General features: G+C 32.0%; 1 protein-coding gene across 1 annotated transcript in view; it reads right to left on the bottom strand.

Annotated features, from left to right (window-relative positions):
• The window catches only part of LOC145329970 (uncharacterized), a 40,059-nt gene extending 27,875 nt beyond the window's left edge, over positions 1-12,184 (bottom strand). Inside the window, exons 1-3 of the mRNA XM_080174471.1 lie at positions 11,893-12,184; positions 10,500-10,666; positions 7,957-8,014 (exon numbers count right to left, since the gene is read on the bottom strand). Of these exons, the coding sequence (XP_080030597.1) occupies positions 7,957-8,014; positions 10,500-10,666; positions 11,893-11,920 (253 nt within the window). The 5' untranslated portion in view covers positions 11,921-12,184. The remainder of the gene's footprint in view (positions 1-7,956; positions 8,015-10,499; positions 10,667-11,892) is intronic.
• Positions 12,185-14,607: the final 2,423 nt, after the last annotated feature.

The following is a 14,607-nucleotide window of genomic DNA, read 5'->3' as shown; positions in this document are numbered from 1 at the left end:
GTGTGTTCAACATCCGTCTGCGTTTATTTAGTAGCGAAGCTACCCTTCAAGTTTATTGTATTTGATTTAGTATGTCCGTCAGGATGAAAAATGAAACTTGAATAAAATGAATTTATTATTCTTATTCGTTAATAGATTTTAAAAATTGTGAAACATAAATTGATTGACGCTATATGTGTCAACTTATAAAATAATCAATAACTGAAAAAATACTATTCTGATAGATGGTATTCAAATATTTTTTTCTTACTATAGCTGCGTTGGTTATAGACAAATCGTCCTTGAGCATGTTTTTTTTCTACAAAGTAAATCAATGGGATAAGTAAATAAATTAGTTTGTGTGTTTGTTTGTATGTCATGCTTGTATGTTTGTCTGTCTGTATGTCTGTCATGTTTGTATGTGTGTCTGTCTGTATGTATGTCATGCTTGTATGTGTGTCTGTCTGTATGTCTGTCATGCTTGTATGTGTGTCTGTCTGTATGTCTGTCATGCTTGTCTGTGTGTCTGTCTGTATGTCTGTCATGCTTGTATGTGTGTCTGTCTGTATGTATGTCATGCTTGTATGTGTGTCTGTCTGTATGTATGTCATGCTTGTATGTGTGTCTGTCTGTATGTATGTCATGCTTGTATGTGTGTCTGTCTGTATGTATGTCATGCTTGTATGTCTGTCATGCTTGTATGTGTGTCTGTCTGTATGTCTGTCATGCTTGTATGTGTGTCTGTCTGTATGTATGTCATGCTTGTATGTGTGTCTGTCTGTATGTATGTCATGCTTGTATGTCTGTCATGCTTGTATGTGTGTCTGTCTGTATGTCTGTCATGCTTGTATGTGTGTCTGTCTGTATGTATGTCATGCTTGTATGTGTGTCTGTCTGTATGTATGTCATGCTTGTATGTCTGTCATGCTTGTATGTGTGTCTGTCTGTATGTCTGTCATGCTTGTATATGTGTCTGTCTGTATGTCTGTCATGCTTGTATGTATGTCTGTCTGTATGTCTGTCTGTATGTCTGTCATGCTTGTATATGTGTCTGTCTGTATGTCTGTAATGCTTGTCTGTGTGTCTGTCTGTATGTCTGTCATGCTTGTAAGTGTGTCTGTCTGTATGTCTGTCATGCTTGTATGTGTGTCTGTCTGTATGTCTGTCATGCTTGTATGTGTGTCTGTCTGTATGTCTGTCATGCTTGTATGTGTGTCTGTCTGTATGTATGTCATGCTTGTATGTCTGTCATGCTTGTATGTGTGTCTGTCTGTATGTCTGTCATGCTTGTATGTGTGTCTGTCTGTATGTCTGTCATGCTTGTATGTGTGTCTGTCTGTATGTCTGTCATGCTTGTATGTGTGTCTGTCTGTATGTATGTCATGCTTGTATGTGTGTCTGTCTGTATGTATGTCATGCTTGTATGTGTGTCTGTCTGTATGTCTGTCATGCTTGTATGTGTGTCTGTCTGTATGTCTGTTATGCTTGTTTGTGTGTGGTAAGAATGAGTGGTGGAATCCCGTGGTTTTTTTGTGGACCATCAATAACCCTCCTCACCATTTTTTATAACAATTTAGAAAAAGGAGGTACTTGTGACGACTCTCAATTGGGTCTTTGAAAATCAACCAATAATTCGGGAATATTGTCACAGCCAAGTAGCAGAAAACAATTTGCTGGCGCAGACGAAAAAGGTCTATCCAAAGACGTTATGATAATGATTATCGAAATAGTCGGGTGAAGGGGTGTTATAAGGACGCCACTTGAAGGTGAATGAAAATTGTGAAATGAGTGAAAGAGCCTTGATGTCAAATGTAAGAACATCATGTTTGTTTGTTTGTTTGGATAAACCAGGGATTAAAAGGATACAAGTTCAAAAATACTTACAGCGCAGCTACTCTATATATTACTTGTCTTTACCGTCCGTTTTACCATCTGCAGGAGCTTAATTAAGAAGAGAGGATGGGAAAAATGAAAGATTATTAAATTTACAACTCTTCTTTTCGCCAAAAATTTATCAAAACCAAAAGCAGCATAAAAGAATAAAACTTATAAGTCCATTAAAATGAAAAACAATAAAGTAACACAATAAACTTGATCGAAGAAAACATTATTTCTATTAACTTCTACTTTATTATTAGCTTTGCTCCTATAGGAGATTTTTGGTATTTGAAAATAAAGTCTGCACATGACCCATAAGAATCATCACTGCAAAGGAGAATCAAATCCAGTGGTGAGCGAGATCTTTTTGTGTATAGACACAAACACAAAAAGACACATACATCATACTTCTTTTATATAAATACAAATGGTCTAAATTATTGAATCGGTATTTTGATCAAAAAACAACAACAAAATCAAAACATATTATTTTAATACAACAATAGTGTGTGGTGTAAAAACACTATTGGAAAAAAATCATTTAAATAATCAAAATGAGGGATAATACAACTATTTATTACAAAAAAGTATACATGTATGAAAAATTGCTGGTTTGAATAATCGATATTTAACAAGTAATTATCTAAAAAATCGAAAGGAAAGATGTACAGAAATGTCATAACCTATAGAGTGGCTGCGGATATAAAAATAATAATAATATGTTCTAGAAAATTCCATAGTGAGTTCATCTTTTGGAGAAAAAAATCTGGCTGACAAAATGGTGATCTTTCAATTTGCATAATTTTTATAGCAAATTTTTAAATCAAATTGTAATAAATATAAAGATTTAGTTTGCAAAAGCAAGGCTGTTTTTTTCTTTTTTTTATAATAAATTTCTTAAATATAATTTGTTCATTAAAGTTGTTTTAATTGCTTTATATTTTTTTTCATCTTTTTTTTAATGCGGAATATTTGTGAAACAGTTGCTCCAAAATAAGGAGCTGTCAGTATGTCCATCAGTCTGTAACTTAATCAAATTGTCTCTAACACATTATTTGTAGGGGGATTTTAATAATTTGAAATTCTAATCTAACCATTTATAATTACTATAATCGATGTTCTACTTAATATACCTTTTTATGTGCCGTTAAAGTTCTTTTTGCTGTATAACACTTAAACATTCTATTTTCATCGACATTGCTCCACATATTTATCTGTTTTTTTTTGTTTTATTTGAGCTTTTTTCAATTTAATAAAAATTTAGTTGTTTTATATCCCCATAGAGGGCATATAGATCAATATCAAAGTGTTGTATCAATTAACCCTGGGCTTGGGGGGTTCTATAGGTGTAGTATTACATTTTATTACAGACAATTTTCAGACTATGGTTAACTTCTAAAGCAATGTGTTATCACGAGGTCATATTGTCTAAAGGAATCACCTTAAGTAAACCACATTTGTGGTAACGCGGTGGAATTTTGCCAAATTTTTGAAGAATCATGGATAGAAGCTTGATTTTAGCCCCTGTGGGGAGTTCTAACCCTGCAGAGCTCCCATAACCCTTACTTCAACACAACTTTGGGGACCTTTGATTTGATTGGTTGGTTCATTAAGTTGAGTGTTGAGTATTATCATTTGGGATGTGTATCAATTTATAGGCCATTGTATTATTCCTTTAGATCCCTGTAAAGAAAAAAACATTATCCTACAGACAATAAGCTCTATGATTGCACGACCCTTTTCTGGAAGTCCTTACACTGATATTAGTTAAGCAATGTTGGAAATAAAGAACAAACATTAAATGGATATAATAATAATAATAATTTTTGTTAAAATTTACTATTTCTTCCTTGTATAATTGAGAAAAAATTTCTGAAAAATGTGATCTTTACAATTTCAAAATTTTACTTGTCTATACTTATAAAAATACTTAATTTGTAATGCTGCGCTACTTATGAATTAGTATTCTTAAAATTCTACGTTAAAATCACTGTTTAAAGAGGAATAAGGGGTGGGGGGGAGATAAATTCCCATGGCAAGTTCAGAAAGGTTGATAGGGTTTCTTTTGAATTGAATTAGATAAGGAAATAATCAGTACAACCTCTCAATACAATTGTTTACACAAATACATCCCCCTTACTCCGGAAACTTTATCTTTTAGTAGAATAGTTACTGTACAACTTACTTCGCCCGTCTGTATGTCTGATTGATCTATGAACTAGATGCTAAATTTTAGCTATTTTCAATACCTACAAACTAATATTTACTCTGTCCCTATAATAATAACAAATTTATATTTTTCTCAGCTCTTGTCGAGATCTAAAGTGACAAAAAATGACCGATAAATTGATGTACATCCCAATGATGTTACACAAAATTACTTCTTCCCGTATATTGATGTTAGTTGTTGAAACGTTTGGTCACTCGGCTTAATGAACCAACAACTTAAAATTCAATAAAGTCTTCAAATTTGTTAAGCCAAAGATTATGAAAAAGTTATATAAGATTGGGGGTCAGTCTAATAAACAGTCCAATGTCCCCTCCCTCCCATGATTTAATAGAGCTTTACATGTCAGTTCTTCTGCTTAAGTAATGCTTTAAGAGAAATTAGTATCCTTTGATTGTGTTTTTCATTAAACCTTATGATACATGTGCTTTTAGAATTAGTCAAAACCGGTTTTTATCCAGCGGAAATGAATATGATCCGAAGCTGTAGTGAAACAAGGATGACAACATCCATAAGTAGCGAAGCACAAAAAATCGTCGATGGGAATACGTACAGGTAGATTTAAAAGGTTTTTACTAAAATCAAGAATAGATTTATTGGATAAAATAAACATGAAACCTTGTTTTTTTTTGCATGATGACGATGGTCAAAGTAAATTATATTAAAGATGCTCATAACATTAACAATGGGAAAAATTATTTTGATACTGATATCCCATAAAAGTTTGAAAATTGCATCAAAATAAACAAAGATATGGGGAAATATGTAAAACATATAAAAATAGCTAAAAACCTGATAAAAGGCAGTCTGGCCGTCATGGTTGTCTTATTAAAACGACAAAAAATTTAATTTTTAAATCCTTAACTTAAAAAATTGGGAAAATCGGACCATATACACTGAAGATATGGAAAAAAGTGTTAAATATATAAAAATAGCCTAAAACCTGCCTAAAAGGCAGTCTGGCCGTCATGGTTACTTTGTTTAAAAGACGGGAAATTTAATTTTGATATCTATAACTGAAAAATTTTGAAAATCGGACTATAAACACTGAAGATATGGAGAAAAATGTTAAATATATAAAAAAAAAACAGCCTAAAACCTGCTAAAAAGGCAGTCTGGCCGTCATAATTGTTTTCTTTAAAAGACGGGAAATTTAATTTTGATATCTATAACTGAAAAAATTTTGAAAATCGGACCATAAACACTGAAGATATGGAGAAAAATGTGAAAAATATAAAAATAGCCTAAAACCTGCTAAAAAGGCAGTCTGGCCTTCATGGTTGTTCCTTTAAACGACGGGAAATTTAATTTTGATATCTATAACTGAAAAAATTTGAAAATCGGACCATAAACACTGAAGATATGGAGAAAAATGTGAAAAATATAAAAATAGCCTAAAACCTGCTAAAAATCGGTCCGAACGCCAATGATGTTTTATAGTCAATTGTGCTCCTTAATGATGGGAATGTTGTCAAAAAATTTCAGCATTCTATCTTTTATAGGAGCTGAGTAAATCCCATTTCCCCCATAGCGTTACGGACGGACTGACTGACGGACTGACTGACGGACGGACGGACGGACGGACAAAGTGAATTATAGAGTAGCTTCGCTACTAAAAATAATTTCAAATTTTTTTGACTAAAAAACTTAACATCAAATTTAAATTTAACAACCACTAATGTTGTTGAAGTGTAATATTAAAATTTTATTTTATCTAAACCCAATTCAGAAATATTTAATAATTCACTTCTTGAGATTTTAAAGTCAGATCCTCTTTTAATGCGAAACTTCTATATGAACATGGTTTTATCCGAGAAAGGAGCGCACCACGCTCATCGTCAGGGAGGTGATAGGTCCGACACCGCGTCATAACTGAATACGTTTAAAATGGTTCAGATGCGCGACATAATTAGAGTAAGGAGAATGCATTGGCCCCAAACAGGCGTAACTCATTATATACATTACACAGTTAGGACTTTTCCGACAAAGGCCGTGCAAACAAAGGGTCGGTTGTCTGATGGGTGTTACCCTAGGCAATTGAGCGAGTAAGTTCAAAGATGGCGTGAAGATGACTTGTACCCGAAGCGTCACCAAGCCCCCTAGTCATTCATCATGCCACCAGAGATGAAGGGGACATTGGACTATAAAAATATAAAACATAGATACTCAATTAGAGACGTGTCCAAGGGTGGGGGTAAAGGGTTGTACACCCCCCCCCCCCTCGAACATTGAAACTTTCATTACACTCCCATCTAAAAAACTTATTATTCTTAACAAACTTTTAAAACCCCCTTCAAATAAATAAGCTTGGATGTCTCCAAAGAAGATAAAGTATAGAATAGAATCCAGGTAGAAGATTCTGCCTGGCTAGCCTGAAGTAAAATTGGAACTTTTGAAAGATGAAAACGGCTATAAGGCTGTTAGTAAATAACATGATTTCAGTAATTATTCAGAAAAAATATTCAAAATAAATTCCTTTTGCAATAATTTACTAACAGCCATGTAGCCAAGAATCCATCTTTCTCTTCCCTAGTCACAATGGATTAAAATGGAATTTTATGTGCAAAGACTTTAAAAAATTTAATTAAGTATGAAAATTATTTTTTAAAAATGTACCAAAAATATTGGTCTTAGTATTTTTATTATAGGTTGCGCTCCTATGTTTGATTTCAAACAGCTGATTATACATACTAGCAACTACATCCATACATGAACTTGAGGTAGGGGGGGGGGGGGAGGGTTTGACTCATTAAGCTGACCCTTTAAAATTATAAATGAGGTCAATCATATTTATCAAAATCAAAACAATATTATGTACATTTACATGTAACATTTCATCTTTGTCTAAAACGACCAAGCATTATCTGCTGCTTTCACCCTCAAATGGTGTGTATCAGACGTGGAACTCTCTTAGTTAAACACAATTTTTTAGGGTCATTGATTACCTTCCACTCATTGAAACTCGATTCAATATTTTCTAAATATAAACACATCAAAAAATTTAAAAGCATGAAAATAAAACAAACATTTGACAGTATATATTAGAAAATAAATAATTCTAGTTTTGTTCAACTAGTCATTGTGATTTTTACTTTAGCCTTATTGTCTTTACGCGCAAGTCAAAGATTCCTTCAAATTTCCCAAAAATATATAGGGTTTTCATTTCTATTCCTCCTTATTCTATGGATGTCTCAGTACTCAAAGTTTTTTTTCAATAGTTCTCTAATTTGTTGGCTTAAAAACTTTAGGCACTCTTTTCAAATTTTGGCTAGCTGAACTAGGAACACCGTAATAGTGTCTGACTGATTATGACGTAACAAAAAAAATCAGCCAATGAGAGGCCACTATAAATTTTCCATTGGTCAATAACGGCCTCTCATTGGCTATTTTTTTTTGTTACGTCATAATCAGTCAGACACTATTACGGTGTTCTGAACTAGGAGAGTATGCATTTTTTAACCAATAATCTAAATCCAAAGAAGGTAAAATTTTGTCAGTCAACATTAGAGATAGACTTAATTTTTTGTAATAGTTGTAGCCGTGCTTTTTCTTAGTTGTTGATATTTTTGGTTTTTAAGAATCTTATAAACTTTTGTAATTCGGTTTGAACCAGGGCCGTTAAATTTATGTACGTCCCCAATTTACAAAAAAAAACTACCCTTTTTGTAGATTACAATTAGTGATTGGAACGTTTTGAAACTCAACTTAATGAACCAAATCATCAAAAATCAAGAATAAGACAACGGAATTATAAAACTTTGGGGACTAGTGTAATAAACAGCCCAATGTCTCCTCCCTCACTGGGTTTGGTCGGTCACCTTGCCGCGCGAAAACAATCAGCTGACTCCATAACTTTGGTTAATAATTTCCTGAGTGTTGTGAGAATTGTCTGGAATGGCAAGGCTCCGGGCTTGACACCCCCGAACTTATCTGAAATAAAAATATTGTTCTTAATCATCTTTAATGAAAAGGGGAAAAGGAAATAAAAAAAGAACAAAAGTAAAGCTTCATCATACACAGTTAAAATGGAAGAGGAAAGGGGAAGGGAAAATCTATTATAGTTAATAGGAAAGGGAAGGGGAAAGGGAAATAGAAGAATTTTCATAGGTAAAAGGGAAGAAGAACGGAAGATTTATCATAACTTAAAAGGAAGGGAAAATATATCATAGTTAATGGGAAAGGGAAGGGAAAAGGGAAATAGAAGATTTTTCATTGTAATACAGAGAAGAGGAATGGGGAAGGGAAGATTTGTCATAGTTAAAAGGGAAGAGATGAGGGAAGATAGGTTTATGATAGTTTAAAGGAAAGAGGAAAGGGGAAGGGAAATTTATCTTAAAGAGGCATTACAAACTTACGGACAGACAGACAATGCAAAGAATCTCTTAGAAATTTTAAAGTTACCCAAGTACTTAATCAATATTTAATTTTAATTTAGATTAAACTTAAACTTCAATTGGGTGTATTTTAATACTTTTGGTAGCAGAGCAACTAAAAAACTTTAAATTATCCGCAAGCAAGTCCTTCTGTACGAGAAAGAAAGTATTTGTGACTAAATGTTAACACTATTTAATAGATTTAATAATGCTTTCGCTGTAGTAATAATTTGCTGTCTCTTCTAACTAGCGACAACGCCCCTAGAGGTATCTCCTCTTTTTTGTATTTGCGATTACTCGAAGGAGAGTGAATTTACCCTAACCAAAATTAGTTTAAAAATTTCCCAGAACCTATAAGAAGGTTCACGAAAAAAACCATGTAGATCCGACGGTTAGCGAGATCCTTAAGTACAAACAAACAGACGTACATAAATAAATAAATATTCTGTTATTTTTATATAGAGATTGCTTTACTACTTTGGCGCAACGTACGGATTAACCATTCTAGTTACTGCTTCAATTGATATTTAGATATTTTCTTTCAAAGAATTTTTAGAACACTTAATAAACTAATTTTAAAATGCAAAATGTATCCTTTGACGTTAGTGAGATAAATCGCCCCTATAAAAAAATTATCCCCACAAAAAAATTTTTCACTCTCTTTTTAAAACTAATATTGAAAGTAGTGGGGCCGATTTCCCCACTTTCCCCATTTCGCCAAGTTACCTAGAGACCTCTAGGAGCGTAGTCACCAATATTGATACAAGTTTTCTTTTCTTAGTTCTTAAGTCCCTAAAACCATCAAAAGATAGATGGACGGTCGGAAATAGAAAATACCTAACTTATTTAGTAGCTGCGCTACTAAATAATGTACAAATTTTAGAATGACAAAAATTTTATCTTTCTAATCAAATTGTATTGTACGTGATTTACCAATGAATTAAATGTTGTTTTTAGTAGCGAAGCTACTCTACACACTCTAAATGTCCGTCCGTCTGTTCCTCTGAAACGTTTTATGAGGGCGTTATTTTTTTAGCTGAGCTGCGGTTCCAAAACAAGCTTGTAACATTTCCGCTATACTTTACTTAAATTGTGGATAAAATTGTCTGTTTGTTTATTCTTTACAATATTAGCTGTATAAAAGAAATATTTTTGCAGTGATGAAAACACACCAAATAAACTTGTATGTCATCTAATTGTAGGAATCATCCATAGAAAAATATAGAATGATTAACAGATTTTTTAAAAGTCTTAATTATAATAGAATGACATTATCCAACAAACAGCGAAACAGGAAAATAATTAAATGATCTTGCGAGATGGGACAATTGGCGATAAGTTAATTCACCCCCAATTTATTAATAAAAGGTTTATAAACTGTTATTTTCTACAACCCAATGAAGATTTTATCTTTATTTTAGAAAACGAATAGCAATACTACTTTGTAAACCTCTGAGGACAGCTCCTTACAGCCTATTTTATCCTTCCTTTCTGGAATCTATCAATTTCTTGCCATCCGGTTACTCCTCTAAATTTATCTATGAAATCATCTTCTAATAATAATTGTATTTGAAAATGATTTTACAAATAGAACATTGCTATCAATTGCGAACCTACTCTGTCATTTCATTTTCCTACAACGTTAAGTTATCCAGTAATAAAAATGACAAATAGTAACGTAGTTTTTTTAAAAATTAGTTTAATAACTAAACCTAAAATAGAGAGAGAATGAGAGAAAGAGAAAGACACAAGGAGAAAAGAACTTAAGGTAATATCCTCTTAGAAATATTTTTTCAATTTTGAAAATTTTTATACCCTCCCCCCCCCCCCCCCCTCTCAGACAGAACTATGAACTCTGGCTCGGCCCCCTTGCCTGCCAAGCCGCAGCGCTCGGCTCCCTAGCCTAACACCTAACCTAACTTAAAATAGTTGTTCTGGGGGGGGGGATATAAACAACATTTTTAAGAGGAGAACGCTTAACTTAGAATTACAGACAGACAGACGGTGTAATAAATTAGTTATCCTACTAAAAATTAACAAACCTCAGAATAAACATGTTTTAAATATTTTGGTCTAGCTCCTAGCTCTGAGTAGCCTCCGGGAGTTAGCTCCGGGTAGCCTCCCGGAGGTATCTCTGAGTAGCCTCCGGGAGTGAGCTCACAATAACCTCCATCAGTTCGGTAATCACTTGAAGAGCTCCGAGCAGAGTCTGAAATAGAAATAGAAAGATTTAATAGAATGTTGATAATAGATACATTTTTGATAAATAATCTGAAGAAATGAATAGATAATAGATAGACAACACTTAACAGATAAATATATTATTTGGATTTTAGATAGATATTAGTTAGATATAAGAAGGATAATAGCTATATATTAGATAGACAATAACTTGGTATAAGATAGAAAGTCAATAATAGTTATTTATCATATTTTCGTAATATTGTGAATGCTAGAAAGATATTTAGATGAATAATAAATAGATGATGTATAGATGATAGATAAATAAAAAGATATATCATTTTATATAGATATATTAATTTGATAATAAATACATAAAAAAACGACCATTAGATATCTATGAAATAGATAGATAATAAACAGATAATGGACTAATATCATGATGATATTAGATAGATACTAAATAGATAGATAATATATAGATATCAGAATAAAATATTTAATGTATAGTTTAGATTAGGTTAGACTAATTTTAATAATTTGACAAATTCAGGGGTATATTGTTCTTTCTTTATACTTAAAACACATCATATTACTTCAAACGGGTTTAAATTCAAGGCTTATTCGCGTATAACGCGCGGCTGCCGAGCCCAGATTTATATTAAACTGTCTACAAGTAGGATATTAAGGATATCAGTTAAAATTAACACAATTTCCATCCTAAAATTGGTCAAACTGTATTATTTTTTCTTTTCAAATCGTCTCATGTTAATAAATGGATAAAATCATAACAAATAGTTACAAATTGTGACCATAATGGATATATTAATATCAATTTTGATTTGAATTTTTCTGGGCAACTATAAAATATAGATGGCTTTGTAAAGATTTCAATAAAAAAAGGCACATCTATTATGCAACTAACTTTGTCAGTCTGTCCACTTATTAAGCTATGCTGAAGCTGTTATATTATAAAAGAACTGTGCTAACAGTGTCTTAGCTTTTTAGCCAATAATTTCAATCTAAAGGAGGGGTAATTTTGTTTTTCGTCATTGGGGATGTACATCAATATATCATTCTTTGTCTTAACACTTTAAATCCCTGTCTTATTTTGAAAAAAGAATCATGAAATTTTTCTTCAAAGATTACTCTAACTCCATATGTTTCACTTTACATTACTTTGTTGTCCTTTTGTTGTTTCTGCTTCGCTATTTTTAGGTGTTGTCATTCTTGTTTAAAAATAAATGATGATACCTGAATCAAATCCGCTTCCTTTATTCATATTTTTATCACTTTATCTATGTAACTATCTTTCTATCTAAATTAACATAACTGGACAAACACAAAAATTTTCACATGTTTTTTTTTCAAATTTCACAATTTAAATTCACAAAAAAATTTTTGGTTTTAAAATTTTACATTATAACTTCTTCTTGTGTTAAAGATTTGTAAAGAAATGTTTTAAATTAGTAGCGAAGCTACTCTAAGTTATCTTTTTAAATATTATTTTTTAGGCTTAAGTATGTATGACCATAGCTTCAATACTAGATGTTCTAACTATAAGATGGTGTTATACCAACCCCCACCCTTTCATTCCCCCCATATTTATATACGTGAATACGAGGCATATACATGATGGAGGGGGAGGGGGGAATGAGTGGCCCAAGAAAAATTGCCCATAGTGTATTGTAGACCAGTGGGTGCCCCATTTAATATTTCCCCAACTCTCAAATCCCCCCTCCATGTGTAATACATACATTGCAGTAAAAATTATAATAGCAAAAAAAAATTCTTTTATAAGAGCATCTATTCTGTAATTTTGGTATACCCATTAACCTTACATCAGATGTTACCTTAAAGACCTTTCAGAAAATGTTATTTATCCTATTATATAAAGTACTAAGCTTTTTTGTTTGTAGCGAAGGATCTCGCTACCCACTGAACCGACATGGTTCTCCTTTATAGTGAAGCTTATATAGGACTGAGATGGTTATAGGCTCTTTTATTTTTATAATTAAGTCTGGGTATGATTTTAGGCTATTCTTTTGCTCTTCCATATACTTACGAATAAAAAAACCCCTAAATGCTAGGGGCGCAGCCGCTATTATATACATATTATATCATTGATTAACTTGTTATTGCTGCGCTATCGTTGTTTCGTATGCACACCCCCTCCCCCTGTTTTAAAAAGGTTGTTGTGCATGAAACCTGTTCCATTTTCCAGGGCCGTATCAAGAAGTAGTTTAATGCTCGATTGTCTTTTCTTCGTTCTAACTCAGTTCTTAGTGGTATGTTGGGCTTTGCTTTTCCAGAATGTTTCTTACTGGTAAAAGCATAAAAAAATTTAAAAAATAGGTTATAGTGTAAATCAACCCCCACCCTCATAAAAAAATATATAAAAAAATTTCAAAATAAAAACATAAAGTTCACTTGTGTACTTAATAGTAAATAGTTTGTGCATAATTGATGGCATCTTTATATTTTTTCCTTAAATTTTTCCGAACCAACCTTTAGATAATATCAGCCCCATATATGATTCCGGTTTGTTATACAGAAAGAGGTATTTTATAATTTTTTAGCAGGGGTGTCCAAGAGGGGGGGGGGGCACCCCCAAAATTTTTGTACTTAAGTTTTACCCCCCCCCCCCTCCCTCCCCAACTAAAAAAGCTTAGACGTCCTTGCCTGTATGATATAAAGATTACCCGCCCCCACCCAAAAAATTTTTATTTTCAATTTATTTACACCCCCCCCCCCTCCAAAAAAAATCAAAAAACGTCCAGCCCTTGTTTTTAGGTAAAACTATCTTCTAAAATGGATATTTTATTAAGTCCCCATAATTAAACCCTTGCATGAGACAATTAATGGCTTTTGGCTAACCTAACATTAATTTTAAATATATACAATTTCTAATTTCAAACTTACAAACTCCTCTCCATACTTAACCATTTTGTTGAATTAGTTTAAGTAAAATGCTTTAAATACCCTCCTCCACATTTCTCTTCAATTTATTTTAATTGAAGCTTTTATTTCTTTAATAAGTACTTAAATTTTATGTTTAAAGACTTTTAATTCAGAATTCAACTTGAAATATTAATGGACACAATATAGCTACTTTTAGATATATTATATCTTAAATTTAGAAATATCTTGGTTAAAGTAAAATTCAAGCAAAATACTTCTCTATCCTAAATTTCTTAATAATATTGTTTTATATTGTAATTAAAATTTTTAGATAGCAAATAGATACAAAAAAGATTATTCAATGCTATAAAGCATTTTGTATATTACATGAAAAAAGTGGCATTCTGTTGTAAAACTATAGTGTCAACATGCAATTTCAAGGTTCTGCAACAAACGCAGGAGTCCCAAACGTAAGAATGGACAAACGTTGGAGTGGACACTTAACCTAACCTAACCTATTTTAGACCATCTTATAGGTTTTTTAAATTCCTGACTCCTGCAGGGGGCTTATTTGTTCATTCATATCTTAACCTAACATAATCTGTATAGAAATACTTAATAAAATTAATATCTTAACACTCCTGTGTTTGTCCACTCTGACATTTGGGACTCCTGCGTTTGTCCTGGAACCAATTTCAATTTTAATTGTAAATGTTAATTGATATTTATTTAAAGTCAGAGAAACACTTTAGATAATTGTATCCTTTAATATTTAAAGAAAACATCTCTAAAATTTCAGTATGTTCTAATTCTTCAATGTAGATATTAACAAATATATTTTTCTAATTTCTAAGATCATTTTTAGAACTATACTTTTAGATTTAGATGTCTTAATTTTAAAGCTGAATGTTATCTATGATTTTAAAACAGACATTAAAGCTTGAGTAATGGTAAAATAAGTATAATTTGTTGGATTACTAAAATGTTGAGAATTATAAAAATTGTATACAAAACTTTCAAGTTTGATATTGCATATATTTTTCAGCTATTGTAGCTCAATGTTGAACA

The sequence above is a fragment of the Acartia tonsa genome, chromosome 10, assembly GCF_053477335.1.
Source record: "Acartia tonsa isolate MP-2025a chromosome 10, ASM5347733v1, whole genome shotgun sequence".
NCBI lineage: Eukaryota > Metazoa > Arthropoda > Copepoda > Calanoida > Acartiidae > Acartia > Acartia tonsa.
This window is presented reverse-complemented; position numbering and strand designations above follow the sequence as displayed.